Genomic DNA, 20,330 nt, shown 5'->3' with positions numbered 1-20,330 from the left:
AACTCTGTTCAACATCAATGTACATCGAGAGCACATCTTCCAACATCTTATTTAAGTGTTCTGTGAAGACAGCAATGTGTGAGTGGCAGTTATCATCCTGTGGGTGATGTCTCAATGCAAAATTACCTAAATACTATTGTTGACAGGGAAACTTTTTCACGGCCGGAGATCACAGTGCTCTGTGCTTCAGAATTATGTGTTCTACAAGGAATCTTACAACTTCCACATTTTCAGCAGTCAACACAGCTTTGGTGACAGTATAGTCAGTGAGGCAGTTAAAGCAGACTATCCGTCATGTCCCACCTGTTCCGTCATAACCCACCTGTTGAGTCTGAGAACTTCCACAAGTGGTCAATTCCAATTAAGTGTAATGGCACTGCTGCAGGTGGAAATGACACCAGATACCCTGGAGGTAACTGCTTCTGTGACTGGTATCCCTTACGATGGATCACATCGTGTCTAATCTATCATTAGAGACCTGCCAGTGATATCTTCACAAATCCTACGTGACAAGATGTAAGAGCATCCTGATAATACTTCAGGCTAACTGGACACACATAAGCTGGTATGACAACCAACTATTTCCTTCCCATCTGGTCATAGTTACTCTTATACACTGTTTTGCTTATTAATTGGAATTCCCCTTCAGTTGGTTCCTTCTCCTTCTAGGCTTCTACGGTTTTCAGGCAGTGCTGGATCACCCTTGTGTTCAGCAGCAATGTTATTTAGTGCAACGAAAACTGTGCTTTCTCAAAATGCAGTGGGACCCTTGTGTTTGCATCCACTTTTGCATAGAGCTTTAATGCTGTACCCCTGAAGCATCAGCACCCTTCTCCCCAGTCAACCTGATGTATCCTTCATTCTAGTTAGACAGCACAGAGTATTGCGATCCATCACAACGGTGAATAGTTTGTCAAACAGATAAAGCCAGAACTTGTTGATGGCCCAAACAACTGCAAGGAACTCTTTCTCTGTTGTGGAATAGTTCCTCTTGGACTTTGAGAGTACTCTGGAAGCATAATCTATCACCTTTCCAGCTCTGTCCTGAGTTTATACTATAACTTCATCTATACAACATTAGTGTCAAGTTCCGTCTTGGTATTTTTCTCTTGTTGGACAACATGTTATTGCCTCTTTAAAAGGAAAGATCTTTTTTTGCACCTCATTTCAATTTATCATCTCCTTGCAGTAGTTCTTGTCTTGGTAAAGAAGTCCCTTATAAAACACGAACAGTACAAGTACATTCCAAGAAAATTTATCACATTATGTGTGTGCTGAGGAGTTGGAAAATCTGTGGTTGCTCTTATTTTCTCTGGATTGGGACAGACTCCACTGCCATTCCGTAGATGTCTCGAGGTTTTTATTTTTTTGACAGCCCTCTATCAGATTTAGACAGCGGCCTGTAGCCTGAACACACTTCGGGATGGTTGTCAAGAGACTTAGATGTTCCTCCAACATCTTCAAGAAATCTTCCAATGTCTTCAAGAAATAATGTCATCCAGACAGCAAAGACAAGTCGTCCATTTAAGGTATTGAAGAAGGTTTTCTGTCTCACATTCTAAGGTGGGTGGAGTGTTACACACACCAAGTAATATAACTTTGCACTCGCTGAGGCAATCATGTGTTATGAAGGCAATCTTTTCCCTGTCAGTCTTTTCAACCTCAAATTGCCAGTAGCCTGCCTTCATGCCCATAGCTAAGAAATACCTTGTGCCTTTCAAGCAGAGTAGGGTGTCATCAATACACAGCAATGGGTAGACGTCTTTTTTGTGATTTTATTTAGCTGCTGGTAATCAATGCACACATGCCATGTGCCATCGTCCTCCTCCACAGGGATCACAGTGGTAGACCAAGAACTCTGAAGCTTCAATGAAGTCATCTTGCAGCCTCTTCTCCACTCCCTCCCTGATTATCCAGCATCCATCTGTTGAACCAATGTTGATACAGTGTTCTACCATGGGACATTTGGCTTGTCTTTTCTCAACTCTAGATTTGGAAGCATCCGAAAATTGTTGCAGAATAGCTAATACTCACTGATGTTGTTCCTCATTCAGGCCAGGTCTTTTTGGTAGTTTGACAGTACCTTCTTCCCCTGTGTTGCATGTAGTGGTAGCAGAGTACTAAGTTGCCCTTTCTAGACTGGTTGACTGCCCCTAGGCACATAAGTTTATGAATGAGTTGTGGCTGCTCATGACAATTAGTGATCCGAAGTTCTTCTCCTTGACCACCTACAAAGCCTATGGTCATTGCCGGTATGTAGATTTCTTTTGTGTGCCTGAATAGCTTTTTTGAAATCAAGGAAAGCTTCACATTTTAACCAAGTGTCTTGACTGACAAATAGAACTCATCTTGTTGTGATGCCCAGAGCAATGTTCATTATGTGTGTGTGTTGAAATAGCTTCATCAATCTGAATCTCTGATTTTCCACAGTCTATGACAGATTGTGACGTCTGCAAGAAGTCTCATCTGAGAACAATATTTGACTATATTCTGCTAAAACACCAGATTCAAAGGGCTGCATTATGTCACTGACAGTTATGCTTGCTGTACACGTTCCTGTAGGCTGGACCTATTTCCCATTTGTGAACTTCAGCACAATCACTTTCATATCACAGAATATAGTCTTATTTAAATGACAATGATAAGCATTTGACACTATACCCCCAAGTCAACTAGCTCCCAGACAGGATGGTCACCAATGGTGATGATGGGCTTCATCCTACAGGTTGACTATAATAATCAGAAGTTGACTGGATTGAACAGAAATGATGTGAGAGTTGAATATGGTAGCATGATGGTCATCAAAAATTATCATCTTTCTCTGCAAAGTGCCACGAGTGTCCATTGTGGAAACATACAGGCATGTTGTCCTCCGTGCTCTAAATACCCGTGCTTTTGTAGGATATTATACTTAGCAGAGGAGTTGGGTTTTACCTGCATTGGTTAAGTGCTGGGATGTCTCTGACAACTGTGACATAAGTCTGAGTTGGTAGAGTCCACTCTTACTGGCAAATATGACTGGTGGCAGAGATTGGAGCTAAAGACCCATACACCTCTTCTTTAACATTCTCTATTACCTCCTGAGGTATAGAGCTAGCCATCTCTTACTTGGTCTGACAGTTCTGGGAGCATGAATTGCTGTATCTCATATATCACTACCTGGCATATGAGAGCGAGAGACTGTGATGGTCATCTACAATGCTACAGGGATGACATTCAGGACTTGGTCATACGTCTTTCATCGAACTCATTTTTTGCAGTTTACGATGTGCTGGCTCCGCTTGATGATTCCTCTGTTGTTCTACCATCCTTTACCAGAAGAGCTTGGTACCTGTCTTCTAAAATCCATTTCATCAAGTGTGAGATTTTGTCAGAGTGAAATTTCATCATCTTCTGTCATATTCGGATTCACAATCGTCAAAACATTTTGTATGTAGGACTGCATCATTTCCTCACATAGTGTGCCGTGGTCCTAATTGTTCTATTGCTAAGAGGACTTACTGTCGGCAAATGTTTTTATTCAGTTCAGGTTGGAATTTATGGCAGGTACTGAGATTCTCTTCACTGGTCATGGAACCACAGCTGGGCCAAGTGACATACAAGTATAAGTACACATCATCCCACCTATTGCATTTGGCATCTGAGTTGAATTTCGTCAGGTCCTAACCTGCATCTCCAGAGAACATTGATGGATGCCTGATGTGCAGCTGACTTATTGCTCTTTTGGAATCCATTGGTGTCCTGAATATATGGACCTTGGAAATGATGTGCTGATTTTACTGTGGTTCCTATCCTTGTAAGCAATGGCTTTTATGTTGCTTAACTGGAGCCATGGCGATATAGATTTTTTTGAAGTACCTCACGTCTCCTCTAAACAGTGTCACATCATAACCACAATTAAGTTCAAATCCAAAAGTAGGGTTACCAAAATAATACAAAACTTAGCACTGAAAGTATGTTTAGTACAGAAATCTACATATAGATGAAACAGAATTAATTCCTGGACAGTGTGTTCAGCTATTTATACAAACTATACATATTTCTGAATACACAAACATAAGAAATTTCAAGAATCTTCCAGAATTGATAAATACTAAGTGACAAATAGCTGCGGATGATAAGGTTTGAACTCGTGACTGCCACTGAAGCAACACCACACAGCAAGCCATTTTTCAGGAATTAAACTGAGGTAGAACTTAATACAGAGTGCTCAAGCATTTGTTAGTAATGCCATGAACTGCACAAAATGACCTGCTGCATAATGGTTTGTAGCCATGTTCCAGATCCTTAAAGAAATAATTAACTTCATGCTGTACACTGTCTTCCTTGCAGGCTTTTTCCATCTGCGACCCTCGACAAGAAATTATAATTACGCATTTTGAACACCACATTAATGTAATTTGTAGAGGTCATGGAAAACAGTTCCCTTTGAAAATGTCCGATAGCACAATGTTTCATCTTGCAACATTGTACAGTGCCACAAAGATGCTTCAAAGGAAAATTTTATCCTTCAACTAGCTTCTTACCTATGGCTTCACTAGCGTATATATATGTCACAAATCTCTGTCCACCTCCTCCTCCACCCACTCTCTGTCCACCTCTCTCTTAACCCTCTTTCTGCCCATCTCCTATGTCACCCTCTTTTCTTCCCCACCCTCACCCCAATAAGTGGAGGTATTTCAGTTGCTGACCGAGGACAGTGAACTGAACAACATTATTTCAATATTTGCTTCACTTCAGACAGTCTGCAACTCATGGTCTAGTAGCATAGCTGCCTCTGGATCATGGGGTCCTGGGATCGATTCCCGGCCAGGTTGGGGATTTTCTCTGCCCGGGGACTGTGTGTTTGCGTTGTCTTCATCATCATCATCATCATCCGTGACAGTGGCTAGATTGAACTGTGTAAAAATTGGGACTTTGTACAGGTGCTGATGACCGCACAGTTAAGCATCCCACAAAACAAACATCATCACTTACAGACTAATAATTATAGCTACTAGTAGTAGTATGTTTTTAGGTTGGGTAGTACTTCCAAGTACATGTGGCAAGAGCAAACCATTAATGCTTGTTTTCCCTTGGGCAACAGGTCAGGTGTTGAAGTGAGGGCGAGTGGACATAAAACAGTTTGGGGCTATATTGATAGGCACAGTCCATCTAATGGTGTAGTTAAGATCATGAAGAAAACATCAGGTCGTGAAGTTTGTGCCATTCAACACAGAGACAAAAATGACCAACACACTGACGTGTGTACACATTAAGGTATCACATATAATAGGTCATAGCAATCTATAAAAAGGGTAGAAAATCAGATGCACATAATTACCGCCCAATTTCACTGATGTCGATTTGTTGTAGAATCATGGAACACATTTTGTGTTCAGACATAATGACCTTTCTAGACTCTGAGTAGCTCATCTGCAGAAACCTGCATGGTTAAGGAAACAGCATTCATGCGAGACACAGCTGGCCCTCTTTGTGCATGATATACAACGGGCTCTAGATAACAGCTCCCAGGTTGATGCCATAGTCCTTGGCTTTCGAAAGGCATTCGACTCAGTTCCACACTGTGGCTTGCTCCAAAAAGTGCACACTTATGGTCTATCCGATGACATATGCAGTTGGACAGAAAGTTTTCTAACACACAGAGAGCAGTGTGTCATCCTGAATGGGGAGACTTCAACAGAAACAAGCGTAACATCAGGTGTGCCCCAGGGCAGCATAATAGGTCCACTGCTTTTTATGATTTACATAAACGACCTGGTTGATGGTATTGACAGCAGCATTAGACTGTTTGCTGATGACACTGTAGTCTACAGGAAAGTAGTATCACATGAAAGTTGTGAACAAATCAATGAGGATTTGCAGAAAATAAATGCATGGTGTAATGATTGGCAGTTATCTCTCAATATTAGTAAGTGTAACCTACTGTGTACAACAAAGTGAAAATCCCTATTAATATATGAGTACAAAATTAATGCCCAGTCTTTGGAAGCAGTGACATCAGTCAAGTTTCTGAGTGCGACTATTTGAAAGCAACTCAAATGGAACAATCTTATTACATAAGTAACACGTAAGGTAAACTCTAGGTTGCGGTTTATTGGTAGAATACTAAAGCAATGCAGTCCTTCAACAAAGTAAATTGCTTACAATACTTTAATTTGTCCTGTCTTAGAGTACTGTTTGTCTGTACGGGACCCTTACCAGTTGGGTCTGATTCAAGAGACTAAGAAGGTCCAAACAAGAGCGGCAAGATTCGTGACTCATACATTTAGCCATCGTGAAAGCATTACAAAGCTCACAGAAAGTTTGAAGTGGGACACACTTGCAGGTAGACGATGCACTAAACGTAAGGGGCTGCTCACTAAATTCCATAATCCGATCTTCACCGAGGATGTAGAGCATATATTAGTACCACCAACTTTCATATGATGCAATGATCACCATTCAGAGATAAGGGAAATTAGAGCTCGTACCGAGGCGTTCAGACAGTTGCTTTTCCCTCGTGCGACCCATGAGTGGAACGGGTGGGGGGAATATAACTTTGGCACGAATAAGTACAAAAACACCAGAAAGACATACAGGGAATCCCTGAAGAGACTAAAAGCACTTCATTATGCTGAACAGATAAGAGAAACTAGTAACATTGGCAAAACAGCCTGGCATATTGTAAATGAAGAATGTGAACATAGAGAAAAACCAGGCAGCAGCAACATTGCATCAGAAGAAAATGGAATACTGTTGAATGAATCAAAGTCTGTGTGTGTGGCCTTCATTAAACATTTTAGTAAGGCATGCAGAGAAGAAAAAGAGGAATCAGTCCTGAAAATAAACACAGTTAAAATGAGTAATCTATTTTTCCTAAGGAGTGTAACAGAGTTTGAGGTCATGAATATAACCTCAAAACTCAAAGTAAAATCATCTAGTGGCTGGGATGACATATCATCCACACTACTTAAAGAATGCAAAAATGAGTTAATAAAACCAATAACACATCTAATTAACAGTTCAATTGGCCAGGGGACCTTTCCACAGTTTTTAAAAATCACTGAGATACAACCCGTGTATAAAAAGGGGGCTATCACAGACATAAATAACTACCGGCCAATCTCTTTGACTTCAACATTTGGCAAGCTGCTTGAAAGAATACTTCTAGATCGAATAGAATCCTCTCCTGTAAATACAAACTATTAAACAAAACACAACATGGGTTTCGAAAAGGACGATCTACAATAACATCATTAGCAACTTTTTTCCATGAACTACTGAACAGGCTGGATGAAGGAAACAAAGTTGAAGGGACTTTCCTAGATCTGTCTAAAGCATTCGATTCTGTGAATCATGCAGTACTGTTATCCAAGTTTAGAAAATTACTGGATAAGAGGAAATTACTATGTTCTTATCTCCATGATAGAAAACAGTGCACAAAACTAAATTATAAGAATGAAAGTAAGATCCAAACAGTTAAGCCAGCATACAGAACTCTCAATTGTGGAGTTCCCCAAGGAAGTATACTTGGACCATTCTTGTTTATAGTATATATTAATGATATAACACAGCCACAAAACTCCAAACTAGTGAACTATGCTGATGATACGTCTTTTATTAGCTGGGGCTGTACAGATCGGGCAGCATTCCAAAGCAACAAAGAGACCTATGAAATGATCACAGAAGACTGCAGTAATAAAGTTCTTGCTACATTTTAATAATACTCATACTCGATCCCTTTCTACAGTTGAAACATCTGGCAAACATAAGTTTTTAGGCATATTGATTGATGAACATCTCACTTGGAAAGAGCATACCGGCTCCACCTGTAATAAGGTTTCTAGTAATATTTACTTACTAAAACGTCTTGCAAATATAATAGCTCCCCTTGTCGTTAAACAAGTGTATTATGGGTTAATACACTCACATCTGCAATATGTGATTGAGGTCTGGGGTGGGGCACCCACTGTCTATATGGATCGCATTTTCAGGCTTCAAAAGAGAGCAGTTAGGATAATTGCTAATATAAGCAAACGCCAGTCCTGTAGGGACTATTTCAAAAATTATAAATTACTGACTGTGTACTCATTGTATGTATTTAAGACCATAATATTTGTAAAAGAGAACGAGGAAAGTAGTGTAAAGAACAGTGACACCCATAATTACAATGCTCGAGCCAAAAGTGACTATCATAGGATACGGACTAACAAGAAAGCTACAGACCACAGTCCATATGTAACTGGGAGACAATTCTATAATAAGTTGCCAAAAAATATAAAGCAACTCCAAGGCAATCTTTTCAAGAGCAAGCTGAAAAATTGGCTAACAGAAAGATGTTTATACTCATTAAAAGAATTCTGAGTTGCAGTACTGTTAGTTTATTCTTTTACATACTGCAGTATATTAGTGGTGGTATTGTTATAATTGGCTAATTTATGTATGGAGTGATATATAATGTGCTAATGTGTTTATAACATTATTGCATGGAATGATATACAATGTGCTACTTGATGTGTATATTCATTCTTGGAATGGCATTATACTGATATAATTGTACAAAAAATGACGACGTCCAAGACTGTAAAGTTAACATGGACAAATAAACATAATTATTATTATTATTATTATTATTATTATTAGTGCCCTCTGCCATACAGCACTTGGTGGCTAGAGGAGTATATATGTAGTTGTAGATATGTAGATGTAAATAGGAAAAGTTAATGGTTTAAATTAATATACATGCAGTATACCCACAAGTTAAGTTACCACTATAGAATAACTGCAATGTGATGCAAGATATAAAATACTATACTGAACAGCCAGCTTCATTAACTGTGTTGCACTTGCACTTCACTTTTATCAAAGAGAGCCGGGATTTAGATATACATGTGTTTTACTCATAAACATTCATTTCCACTTCTTGGATTTATTTTCACTACCGATGTCACAAGTTACATTAGATCACACACTCGATAAATCAGGTATGCTGTAGCCACTATGATGACATGAGGGTCTGCCTTTTGCTGCAGCAACAATGCAGAAATGTGCTTCAAGTTTTGATGCGCCCCTCTTCCATTCAACTGTGCAAACACTGGAGTGACACACTTCAAAACAAACTTCATATGCAATCTAGTAGAGAAAGACATAAACACAATATCCTGCAAACTGATCACAGATGCAGCTAGGACACATTCTGTTCGTGCAACTCATTTTCGATCATAGATTGGAACTTGGTCCAATTTCCATGGAGCGGCTCATTTGCTAAGACACATTTCCGTCTTTGTACTGATACAACAAACACCGCCTCCAATTGTAACAATTCATAGAGCATATTGTTTCCATCACTATAATATTTGCTGTCAATAGTCTAAGAATAGGTGTCACATAAGACAGTAATGCTTTATGTATTTAACTGCTTGTGTAACATATTTTCGAGCAGGTCCTTCCCCAAAGAAATGTAAATATTCAGTGGTGAAGGAAACATGATGAAGCTGATAACAACAGATAAAATGCACCATTGTCAGTGTTTCAAACAGTCTTGCACAATACAGTAGTTAGACAGTCCTCTAGACACACTTAAACTACACTCCGCTGCAGAGTGAAAATCTCATTCTGGATTTAACCTACAGATTCATAGTAAAGCTTTCGGAATGGATCTTCTGTTGACATCATTCTTTTACATATGTAACATACCGTACAGAGTAAACCTCAGAAAATATTAGAATTTTACAGAATTATGGATAAGGAAAATCAGTTGTTTTCTGTCTTCTGCAAACAGTATGAAGCAGAAGACTGGTTTACCCTCTCAGATAACAATAAGTCAGACGGCAATCTAAATACCAGCTGATGTAAAGAACAGGTTAAGAGGAGCCTAAGGAATTTTATTTCTTCTGAATTTGGCCAACCATGGACTGCATAGCACTTAAGGCTTTTATTGCCTTTATTTTCCTCTCTTCCCAGAACCTCTTCATCCTTTTTCTTGTTTTCTTTTTCTCCTCCTCAGAAATGTAATGTGTGGACCTCTTCATTAATGGTTTCTCTTCAGATGATTTTGACTTTGCTTCTGAATTATTTTCTCTTTTGGATCACCTCTAGTGTAATAACAGTTTCTCGTAATCTCTTATCATTTAGCCACTTTAATGATGTGATGCAAATTGAAGATGTTTTTGCTCAGTCAGTGCTCATCCATTCTTGGTAGGTGTCAATAAATACTTTCTGCTTTGTGTTCATTAAATTTCCAGTGTACTTGCAAAGCTTCTCATTCTTCCTATTCTTCTGAGTTCCATCAATCGTCTTCTGAGGTCCCAGAATTTTCCTGAGGATTTCCTTTTTCTTCTTTTCACATTTTTTTTTCCAACTGTCCTCTTCAATTCAGAATAAGATACTCTGAAGTATAGACCCCTCTGGCTTTATAACTTCATTACAGTGGCCGATTTTAGGCCTTGTAGGATACTGCTCATCTGATGTACCTATTTTGTGTTAGTTTGTAAGCAAGATCTAATTTTCTGGCTCTTTCTTTGACTGCCTTTTTATCTTGTCCATTGGGATGGATCCATCCTCCTAAATATTTGAATTTATCTGTCGTCTTAACCATTCCATATTTTACCCCCAAGTATTTCTCTCCTGGTGTCTGTGTTCCATGTGTCCATCTTTTCCAGCTATTTCATGCAAAATCTCCAGTATTCTTTGTGAGTATTTCCGGTTTGTGGCTAAAATGGTGAGGTCATTGGCAAAAACTAAACAGCTCATTTCCCAGGAGTTTCCTTTCTTCCCTAGGTGTGTTCCATTTATTCCTTCCAACTTCAGAGCTTTTGCTCAGGTTCTCATTATTTTCCTCAGAATGTTATTGAAGAGAGTTGGTGATAATCCTCTCCTTGCCTGACACATAAATTTATTTCAAAAGATTTCAGAGATTTCTCCAAAAAACTTAACTTTGTTTTATTATTTCCTTAATTTTTCTATCAATTCTGAATTCTTCTACAATACTAAATGAGATTTGTTTGTCAACTGAGGCATATGCTTTATTGAAGTCAACAAAAATTACTACTGCATTCTATCTTTTATTGCTCTAGTTCTCAGAATGCTTTTGAGCCTGAATATCTGTTCCATACATGACCTGCCTTTCTGTAACCCAGCTTGATATTCTCCATTGAGGTGATCAGGTTATTCTTCAGCTCTTCCTAGCAGGACTCTGGCAAGTACCATATAAGCAAATGAAAGTAAGGAGCTCTCTCTATTGTTTGGATCCACTCAGTTGTCTTTTTTATGAAGCGAGTATATGAGCAAACATTTCTAGTCCATCGGTGTCATTTCACTTTTCCAGAATTCTTTTATAAGGTGACTTGCTCTTCAATCTTCCACATTTCTGCCACAATACCAGCTTCACTGATGCCTTATTATCCTTGAGCTCCTTGATTACCTGCGTAATTTCATTGAAGCTTTGTGGTTTGAAATCTAACTTGCGGATTTTTTCCCATGCATACGATCTTTCCTGGGGTTCTTCACAGTTTAGCAGCACTTTGAAGTAGTTTGCCAAGAGCTGACATTTTTCTTTGTCATTTGTAACTATGCTCCCATCAATTCACCTAATGCACAGATTGTTGGTTGATGCCCCTGTAGCTCATCTTTGAAGGTCCTGTAAACCTTCTTGGTGTTGTTTTCATCATAAGGGATTTATGCATGACCAACTCCTACTCTACTAATAAATTTCTCAGCAGAACCAACTCTTTTCGTGATGCTTGGCTACAATAGCTCAAGATTTATTTTTGGTTTTTAGTGTGTACCCATTTGCATTCTTGTTACAATGAAGCCATAATGTAGCTCCCTCCAGTTACTGAGGCAACACAAAGAGCTCTTATTCACTTCTTGATTAGGCATTCCCTATCAACGCATAAACCACTTTTCCAGTGAAAGGATGCACCGGTGTGTAGTGTGTTTCATAGATGCAATATGCTTTCTAATCAAAGGGCAGCCTACTTCTGCTTTGTTATAGTAGCTCCTACCAAAGTTCTTGGGGAGGAATGCTGAATTAAATATGAGACCATTGTATTTTTTCATTTTGAAGATTTTTGTGCACATAAGCTTTTAAAGCCTTTTTTACTACATCCTTACTACTACTATTGTTATGATTATTATTGCTTGAGATTTTGAAGCATTTCTTATTCTACGTGTTTTACTATGTAATTTATGTCCAATGTTCACATAATTATTAGTGAGGGGGTGTAATGATAATGCTCTCAGGCCAATGGTCACATAATTATTAGTAATGGGGCATTAATAATCATGCACCCAGGAGAGCTAAAAATAATGCATGATTCAGTTCAGGTGGCAGTCAACAAACATCATTGTTCATCTGGAGACGCTTGATGGCAGTACAGGTATTATGTTGAAGCTACATATTTATGTGTAATTTTAGTTCTGAAGCTAACTTAAATCTGTGATTTAACTTTTTTTTGATCTGTCATTCTACAAATTATTATTTACATAACATAGGTACTTACTTGCAGGATGTCTCCTGTTTTGAAAGCTATACCAGCCTGTGCACAAGGTATCAGGTCATCATCCAACGGGTCATAATCAAACTGTGCACGAACAAAAATCTGGAACAAAAACAAAACAAAACAAATGCCTAGTAGTTTTGTTTGACCAAAAAATCAGAAATATTGTACAGTTAATTTTGTAAAACTATGAGGAGATACTTTATTTTCATGATAATATATACCTGTAGAAAGTACCAAAAGCCCTTGCTGCCACAGCTTGAATCTGCCAGCTGTGACTTGCACATGATTTTTAATATTCCCAAATACAAGCCATGTGTTTTGCCCCAGTACAGTTGCATCACTATTACAGTCAAGTAAAATTCTTCTGGAAAATCATTCTGAAAACTTTCATTTAGCAAAGAGTACATGACGTACAGAAAACTAATTTGTTTGAACATGAAGAGGTGCTCAACATTTGTAAACTAATGACAAAGTTTTGTTCTGTCATCATTATTCTTAAACACAGAAGACATCAAAATGAGGGTTGCCTCTCACAGCTCCACACTGGTGTGAAAAGTAGCATTAAAGACATTGCAATGCTCTGATATAATCTTGTTTGTATAAAGAAGATTTTCCATATTTGATCAAGAAGGTGAATACTGAAAGTCAAATGGCTATTTTGTCATCACAACAAAGATCACAATGACTATGGAATATTTTGATATTTACTGTAATACCATCAATAAAGGAAGTAATGTGGGCAAATTCTTCCTCTTCCATGACTAAATACTGCCTACAGAGCATCAAGTAAGCCTGAAATGAATTAAAGTAGGCATACAGAAAAACTGTTGATCTTTTTGGAAAACATCCAGAAGGGTAAGTATATCAGCAATTTAACTGAATGCAGGCGAATAAATGTCATCATTTCTTAAACTAATAGCAAAATACGGCTGTTAAATGTGAAGAAGAAACCAGTGAAAATAAAAAAGATTAAGCTTGATGACTTGATTACGACATTGAAATTTCTTGACCATTAATCTGTAGCCATCTGCATCTTATACATGATGGAATACTTTACACCAGAGGGTTTCTGTCAAAGGGGTATGACATTCATCATTATTTTTGTGTATTCTCCTTCTGTTTTATCTTATATTGTAGCAGTAAATTTTGTTTCATTTTGATATATCTGATGATGGCTAATGAGTGAAACTAGTCATCTGAGAAACATATAAAACAAAAATATTCAGCTGAGAACATCGAGACCAGCCAGAACTAGTAATATTAACTTCTTATGGAGATTTGGACTGAAAATTATAACTAAAAAATAAATAGAAAGGCTAAAGTCAGTTTATCTTGAACATTTAAGGAGACTTTTTTCTTCCAAATCAGTGTCCTGTGAGTAATGAAGTGTGGAAAAATAAGGACATAGTGCACCGATGTCACACTAGGTAAACTGCATCAAAAGATACACTTTTGTAAAGATTGTTGAATTTGTGAAGTGTTCTGGAATAATTTGAAACAAGGATCCTTCATGAAATGTGAAGTAATGAAACTTTAGCAATAATTCACCAGCAGACACACTGGACTAGATGTTCATACTTTAAATACAATCTAATTCAAAGCATGGTACACACACTGGATAGGCACTGACTACCTCCAGAACTGTGCCAGTGCTTGTAACAGTCACCATTGCTACTGACATTGTCTACGAAGATCTTGTAAGCAATCTAAATCATGCACTGTATTAATGATTCAGTTGTAGTTATCTCCTTGTTTGAATGACAGCATTTGTACATACATATGAAACATGAAACTAAGACTAAATGACAATGTTACTTATAAATGCAATGTCACTGATATGCATCTGAAAAACCAACTAAAAATTTGTGCCAGAACCTGGAGACATACTCAGATAAGCTAACAGTAAGGTGATTGCTAGCGAGAAACAAGAAATCAAGCTTTGAATTTTCAGTTGTCATTCCAGATACACATGAGATTGGAGACCTTCTTCCAACTGTTGCAACAGGTGGGTAGTCGTGCGACAACAGTGCAGTGAATAGACAATCTTGAGTTTTGGCCAAACACAGTCTCATTACCATTTACTGAGGCTCAACACTTCCTCTGTGTATCTCCTAACATTATCATAAAGATTCACATTGTAGACTGTGGATTTGATTATGAAGAAGAATTTATCACACCAAATGATACCAGTGGCTTGCTTGCACTCATACTTGCACTTGCACTTTATGTATTTGAAACCCTAAAATGAATCTGCAAGTGTTTTGTACAGAAAGATAAAAGGAGTTCACTACTAAAGTACAGATAATTTATTTTACAAGTCACTGTGTTGAATAAAAATACATGAAATGGCTTTTCTCTGAAAAAGTTATTTATGTATAATAAGTTACACATAATACTGGTTCTTTTAAAGCCACAAAGGTATAAGTAATTAAAAGCAAACAATGGAAAATCTAGTAAGGAATAACAATAATATTATGAAAAGCATACATTACTACTCATTGCTGCTCGTATAGCAGTCTTTTCCTGGTTTCTGTCTGCAGCTCAATGTCTCCTCTATCCTTTTCATAATACTGTAGTAATTAAAAGCAGTAATATGTAAACATAATATACCTTTAAAAATAAAAACTACAGCAATAAAATCGTGATGACCACAGGAAGCAGGATTTACTCAGATGTGTGTCAACAAACATTAGACAACTTTTTTATACAAAAGTGAAACATAATTTTGAAGTAGTACAACAGTCAGAAAGACTACATTTAAAATGGCCAATAAATAATATCAATATTATAATTTGAAGGCAAATATATTATTCAGTGACCAAGAATATGAAAACTAGAAAAGAAGTCCTAGCTGACCACATTTCTGGCACCACCATGCGAATGTCAAAGATAAGAGCTTTCATTTTGTGCTGTAGCTGTATCTCACTTTAGGGGATCATTTTATTTTTTCCTGCAGAGAATTCCACTGTACAAAGAAGCATACTATAGATTTCAATAATCTTTCAACAAAGAGGTACAGTTTTTTCTGGAGCATAATTGGTTTCAACTTTAAAGAACCAGCCATATTTCAATTCTAATATGGCAAAATGAAGATTGAAAAAACAGATACAATAAAATGTATGTCAATATTGTATTTTTTCAGACATTGTGTGAATTATGGCACATAAATTGTTTATAAAAGGCATCCCAGCAAGTATGGCGGTCAAGATGGTTGCAGTGTGTACTTCATCTGTCCTCTATTAAAAGGATATTTTAGTAATAGTCTGTGACAACATAATAACTTTTTGTATCATTCATCATTACTGAACCAATCCAGTTTGTTAAACACTACACATTTTGAGTACAGTATCTTTTAAAGGTAACTTTTTGTTATCATTATATTGCACGTGATACTTACAGACAACATTCAAATATTTTTCAAAAATATATGTAGACATATAAGGAGAGATTAAGAGAACATTTTCTCTCAAAGTTAGAACAGAGTGGTCTATATACGAATGTGACTCATCCTTCAGCCTACTCACGGTCTTACAGCCCAGTCATTGAAGACTGAAAATTGATGAATAGGGGAAAGAATTGTGTAGTTGCAAATTTTTGTACAGTGGTAGGGGGTTGCCATCAACAACATACCAAAAATCCCTATCAGCACTGCAGGTGGCAATGAATAAAGTCACTTTTTTATGTTTTTCTTGAGTAACTCAAAAACTGCGGCCACTTGTGACAATATTTCCCAGTACACAATTACACTACATAAAATTTACTACAAAAGATGCCATATCTAGTTTTTCTCTTTGACTAACAGTTTCACACTGTAGGGGATGGAAAATATCACATATTATTTTTTTTAAATAGAAGCATTTAATGGTATAAAATTACTATTCACTGTTAAATGAAGTGGGTCAAGAACAAATATTAAATATTTGTACCACATCTAAGTGCAGTACAGCCACAGAAGAAATTGTGTTCTGGGGGTTAATAAGATGGAGAGGGCTGGGGCAAAGGGTAAAGGCATGAAGGAAGGTAGGTTGCCCTCCTTCATAGGTCTGCGAACTGAAGAGTGACCAGATGATTCCCCCTCCATCTAACCCACTACATCACAAGAAGCAACTACAGGGTGTTTCAAAGAATTACACTGACCTTCATCAGCTTGCCTTTTAAATCACAGGCAACACAGTGCACAGACATGCCTGGGAAAGGTTTATTTCCTACATAGCGCATAGAATACAGATATGTGATATTAATAATACTAATACAAGGAACCCTTATGGACAGAATCTGTGTAGAAATCTCCACACTGTTCTACACTGCTAGAAGGGAAATTATTCCTAATGATCCTGCACAACAGATATAGAATTCTTCCAGGAAATGCAGCTTCCCCTAAGCACAAGTGCTGCTCGCTTTTCAGTTTACACACAAACTGTACCTCCCCAGCATTTCCTGTCCAGTTCTCTTACGTGAGTAGACAAAATGACTGTAAAGTCATGTCTTCATGGTGGAGTTATGTTCAGTTTATTAAATGAGTACTTATTTGTAGTTGTTAAGTGAACTATCAAGTAAAAAAGTTTGACAACTGGAGCTGTGAATTGTTCACCATACTGAAGCTACCCAAGGGTAACATGCTGTCAATACGTATTCAGCAATATTGATTTCATTGTCTCCACTATCAGAGGCTGGAATACTCTTTGCAGCATGAGGAGTATCAAATGCATCATCCAAACCTCAGTTCTACTAATGCCTGAAGAGGCTCAGAGCTTTAAATTATCTCCCTCTGTAATGAAAGTAGGTCCCTTAGGTGTCATGAAACTTCAAATATTTCAGCACAAGTCAAGCAATGCACTACAGTAACTACTGTTCTATGCTTGAACATGATCAGTTGAACTCTACCAGAGATATTCAACCCACCGTGGAAGATATACTGCACTGTGGATGAATGGTAAGAGGTTCCAATCAGTGCAGCCCACTCTACAAGTGCCAGCCATTCTTGAATGGAAGAGATTTATACAATCTGCAGCTAACACCCACCCGAGTGACTAAAGACAATGACTCAGCTTTGTAATACATTGCCTATAATTGATGGAAGAAAGGTACCATTTTACCAGTTGAGTCGCTTTCCCAGCCAACACTACAAATGTCACTGACAACATTGTTTTTAGGAACATATATTACATAAAATCTCACTTAATAACTGAAAATAAGTATTTATTAAATAAACTGGAAATAACTCCACCATATAAACACAAGCTAAGTGAAGTTATTTTGTTTGCTTACATAACAGAATGGGACAGGAAGCTGCTGTACACTATGACTAAAAATCAATTTCACCTCTATCAGTATAGAACAGTCAGCAGAATCTGTCCATATGCACTTGTTGTTTTAGTATTATTAGTAACTCATACCTATATTTCATATAGTGTTAATGCACTATGAAGTTTCTTCCTGTGACATAGTGAGGTTTCCCCTGCTTGCTCTTCAGTTTTCAGATCTATCCTGCAACCTACCTTACCTCATGCTTTTACCATCCACCCCCACCTTCTCCACCCTTTTACACCCTCAGACCACAATTTCTCCTTAATATGACTCTACTACAATTAGATGTGGTACTCACATTTAATATTTGTTCTTAATCCATTTCACTCAAAAATAAACATTAATTTTATACCATTAAAATACTATTTTTAATAATCTGCTATTTTTCCATATTTCTAATACTCTGCGACTTTTACATCCCCCACAATGTGGAAACTATTAGTCCAAGAGAAAATAATGGATAGAACCATTTTTGTAGGAAATCTTATGTTGTTTTAGTTGTGTACTGGGAACTTTTTGCTAGAAGCTGTACTTTTCCAGCTCACAACCCACTGGTAGGAATTTTCAGTATGTTGTTCATGACACTTTCTCCTATTTGTGACTACAAAAATTTTCCCCCCAGTTTTCCTTCATTGACTCAGCTATTAGGGAAACACGGTGACCATAACATAATTCCTTCATATTATACATTTCAGCCTCGGATTGCACAAGTAGCATCATTACCAATTTTGACATATTAGGAAGCTGTCATCAGATGATTTGAGTATGTTACATAGTAACTGATGTCAGTTGACATAACATTTTCATATCATCCAATGATGACTTCATAATACATCAAAACTACTAAAACATAATTTTGTTTTTATAGTAAAAAATATCTGGTTAATGTTTCCCAATAATTACTGTAGCACATTTTTGCCAAAAAAAGAAGAAATCATATTCCGAAAGTTAGTTGCAAAATATAGGACAATTCATTATGAAATATGCTTACTTGTTTCTACGTGTATTTGTTGTTGTTGTTGTTGTTGTTGTTGTCTTCAGTCCGAAGAGTGGTTTGACGCAGCTCTCCATGCTACTCTATCCTGTGCGAGCCTCTTTATCTTCAAATAAATACTGCAACCTACATCATTCTGAATCTGCTTACTGTAGTCATCTCTTGGTCTCCCCGCTATGATTTTTACCCTTCACATTCCCCACAAGTGCTAAATTGGTGATCCCTTGATGTCTCAAAATGCATGCTATCAACTGAGCCCTTCTTTTGGTCAAATTGTGCCACAAATTTCTTGTCTTCCTACTTCTATTCAGTACTTCCTCATTAGTTAGGTGGTCAACCCATGTAATCCTCAGCATTTTTCTGTAACACCACATTTTGAAAGCTTCTGTTCTCTTTTTATCTTGAACTATTTATCGTCCATGTTTCACTTCCATACATGGCTACACTCCAGACAAATACCTTCAGAAAAGACTTCCTAACACTAAATCTATATTCAATGTTAACATATTTCTCCTCTTTTCTTGCCATTACCAGTCCAAAGTTTTATATTCCCTCTACTTCAACCATCATCAGTTAATTTGGTGCCCAAATAGGAAAGCTCATGTACTACTTCAAGTGTCTTGTCTCCTAATCAGATTCCCTTAGCATCATCTGATTTAATTTGACTACATTCCATTATCCTTGTTTTGCTTTTGCTGATGCTCATCTTACATCCCCCTTTCAAAACACTACGCATTCCATTCAACAGCTCTTCCAAGTCTTTTGCTGTCTCTGACAGAACTACAATGTCATAGGGAATCCTCAAAGTTTTTATTTCTTCTCCTTGAACTTTAAATTGTACTCCAAATTTTTCTTTGGTTTCCTTTACTGATTTTCAGTAAGTTGGTAGCAAGTACAATTTTTTGTGATCATCAAATATACATGTATGTACAGTTTGTACATACATATGTATTTGATGGTCACAAAAAATTGTACCTGCTACCAACTTAAAACATCTGCCCAAACTCTTTGTCTTTAAATATGTCTGCTTGTGTCTGTAAATGTGTGGATGGATATGTGTGTGTGTGCGCGAGTGTATACCCGTCCTATTTTCCCCCTAAGGTAAGTCTTTCCGCTCCCGGGATTGGAATGACTCCTTACCCTCTCCCTTAAAACCCACTTCCTTTCGTCTTTCCCTCTCCTTCCCTCTTTCCTGATGAGGCAACAGTTTGTTGCGAAAGCTTGAATTTTGTGTGTATGTTTGTGTTCGTTTGTGTGTCTGTCGACCTGCCAGCACTTTCATTTGGTAAGTCACATCATCTTTGTTATGTGATGCCCTCTGTGATTATATGGAAATAAAATTCTGCTGTAATGTCTGCGTCTAGTCTGGTTGGTACATGAACTTAAGTACCTTGCAGGATGCAGTTATGACACTATACAAACATTCTACTGCTGACATTGTAAATACATGAATATGTACTGTAGAAATTACACAGTCCATTTACTCCTTTTTACTTTTAAACTGAAGTCAGAACAAAGATTCCAGAGTGAATTTTCACTCTGCA

General features: G+C 37.4%; 1 protein-coding gene across 3 annotated transcripts in view; it reads right to left on the bottom strand.

Moving 5' to 3' along the window:
• The window catches only part of LOC124610289 (peripheral plasma membrane protein CASK), a 667,578-nt gene that overhangs the window by 108,202 nt on the left and 539,046 nt on the right, over positions 1 to 20,330 (bottom strand). For all 3 annotated transcript variants that reach the window (XM_047140147.1, XM_047140146.1, XM_047140148.1), the window contains one exon: positions 12,486 to 12,584. In XM_047140147.1, coding sequence (XP_046996103.1) covers positions 12,486 to 12,584 — 99 coding nt within the window. The remainder of the gene's footprint in view (positions 1 to 12,485; positions 12,585 to 20,330) is intronic.

This window comes from Schistocerca americana, chromosome 1, assembly GCF_021461395.2.
Source record: "Schistocerca americana isolate TAMUIC-IGC-003095 chromosome 1, iqSchAmer2.1, whole genome shotgun sequence".
Taxonomy (NCBI): Eukaryota; Metazoa; Arthropoda; class Insecta; order Orthoptera; family Acrididae; genus Schistocerca; species Schistocerca americana.
Note: the sequence above shows the minus strand (reverse complement) of the source record. Positions and strands in the feature narration are given on the sequence as shown.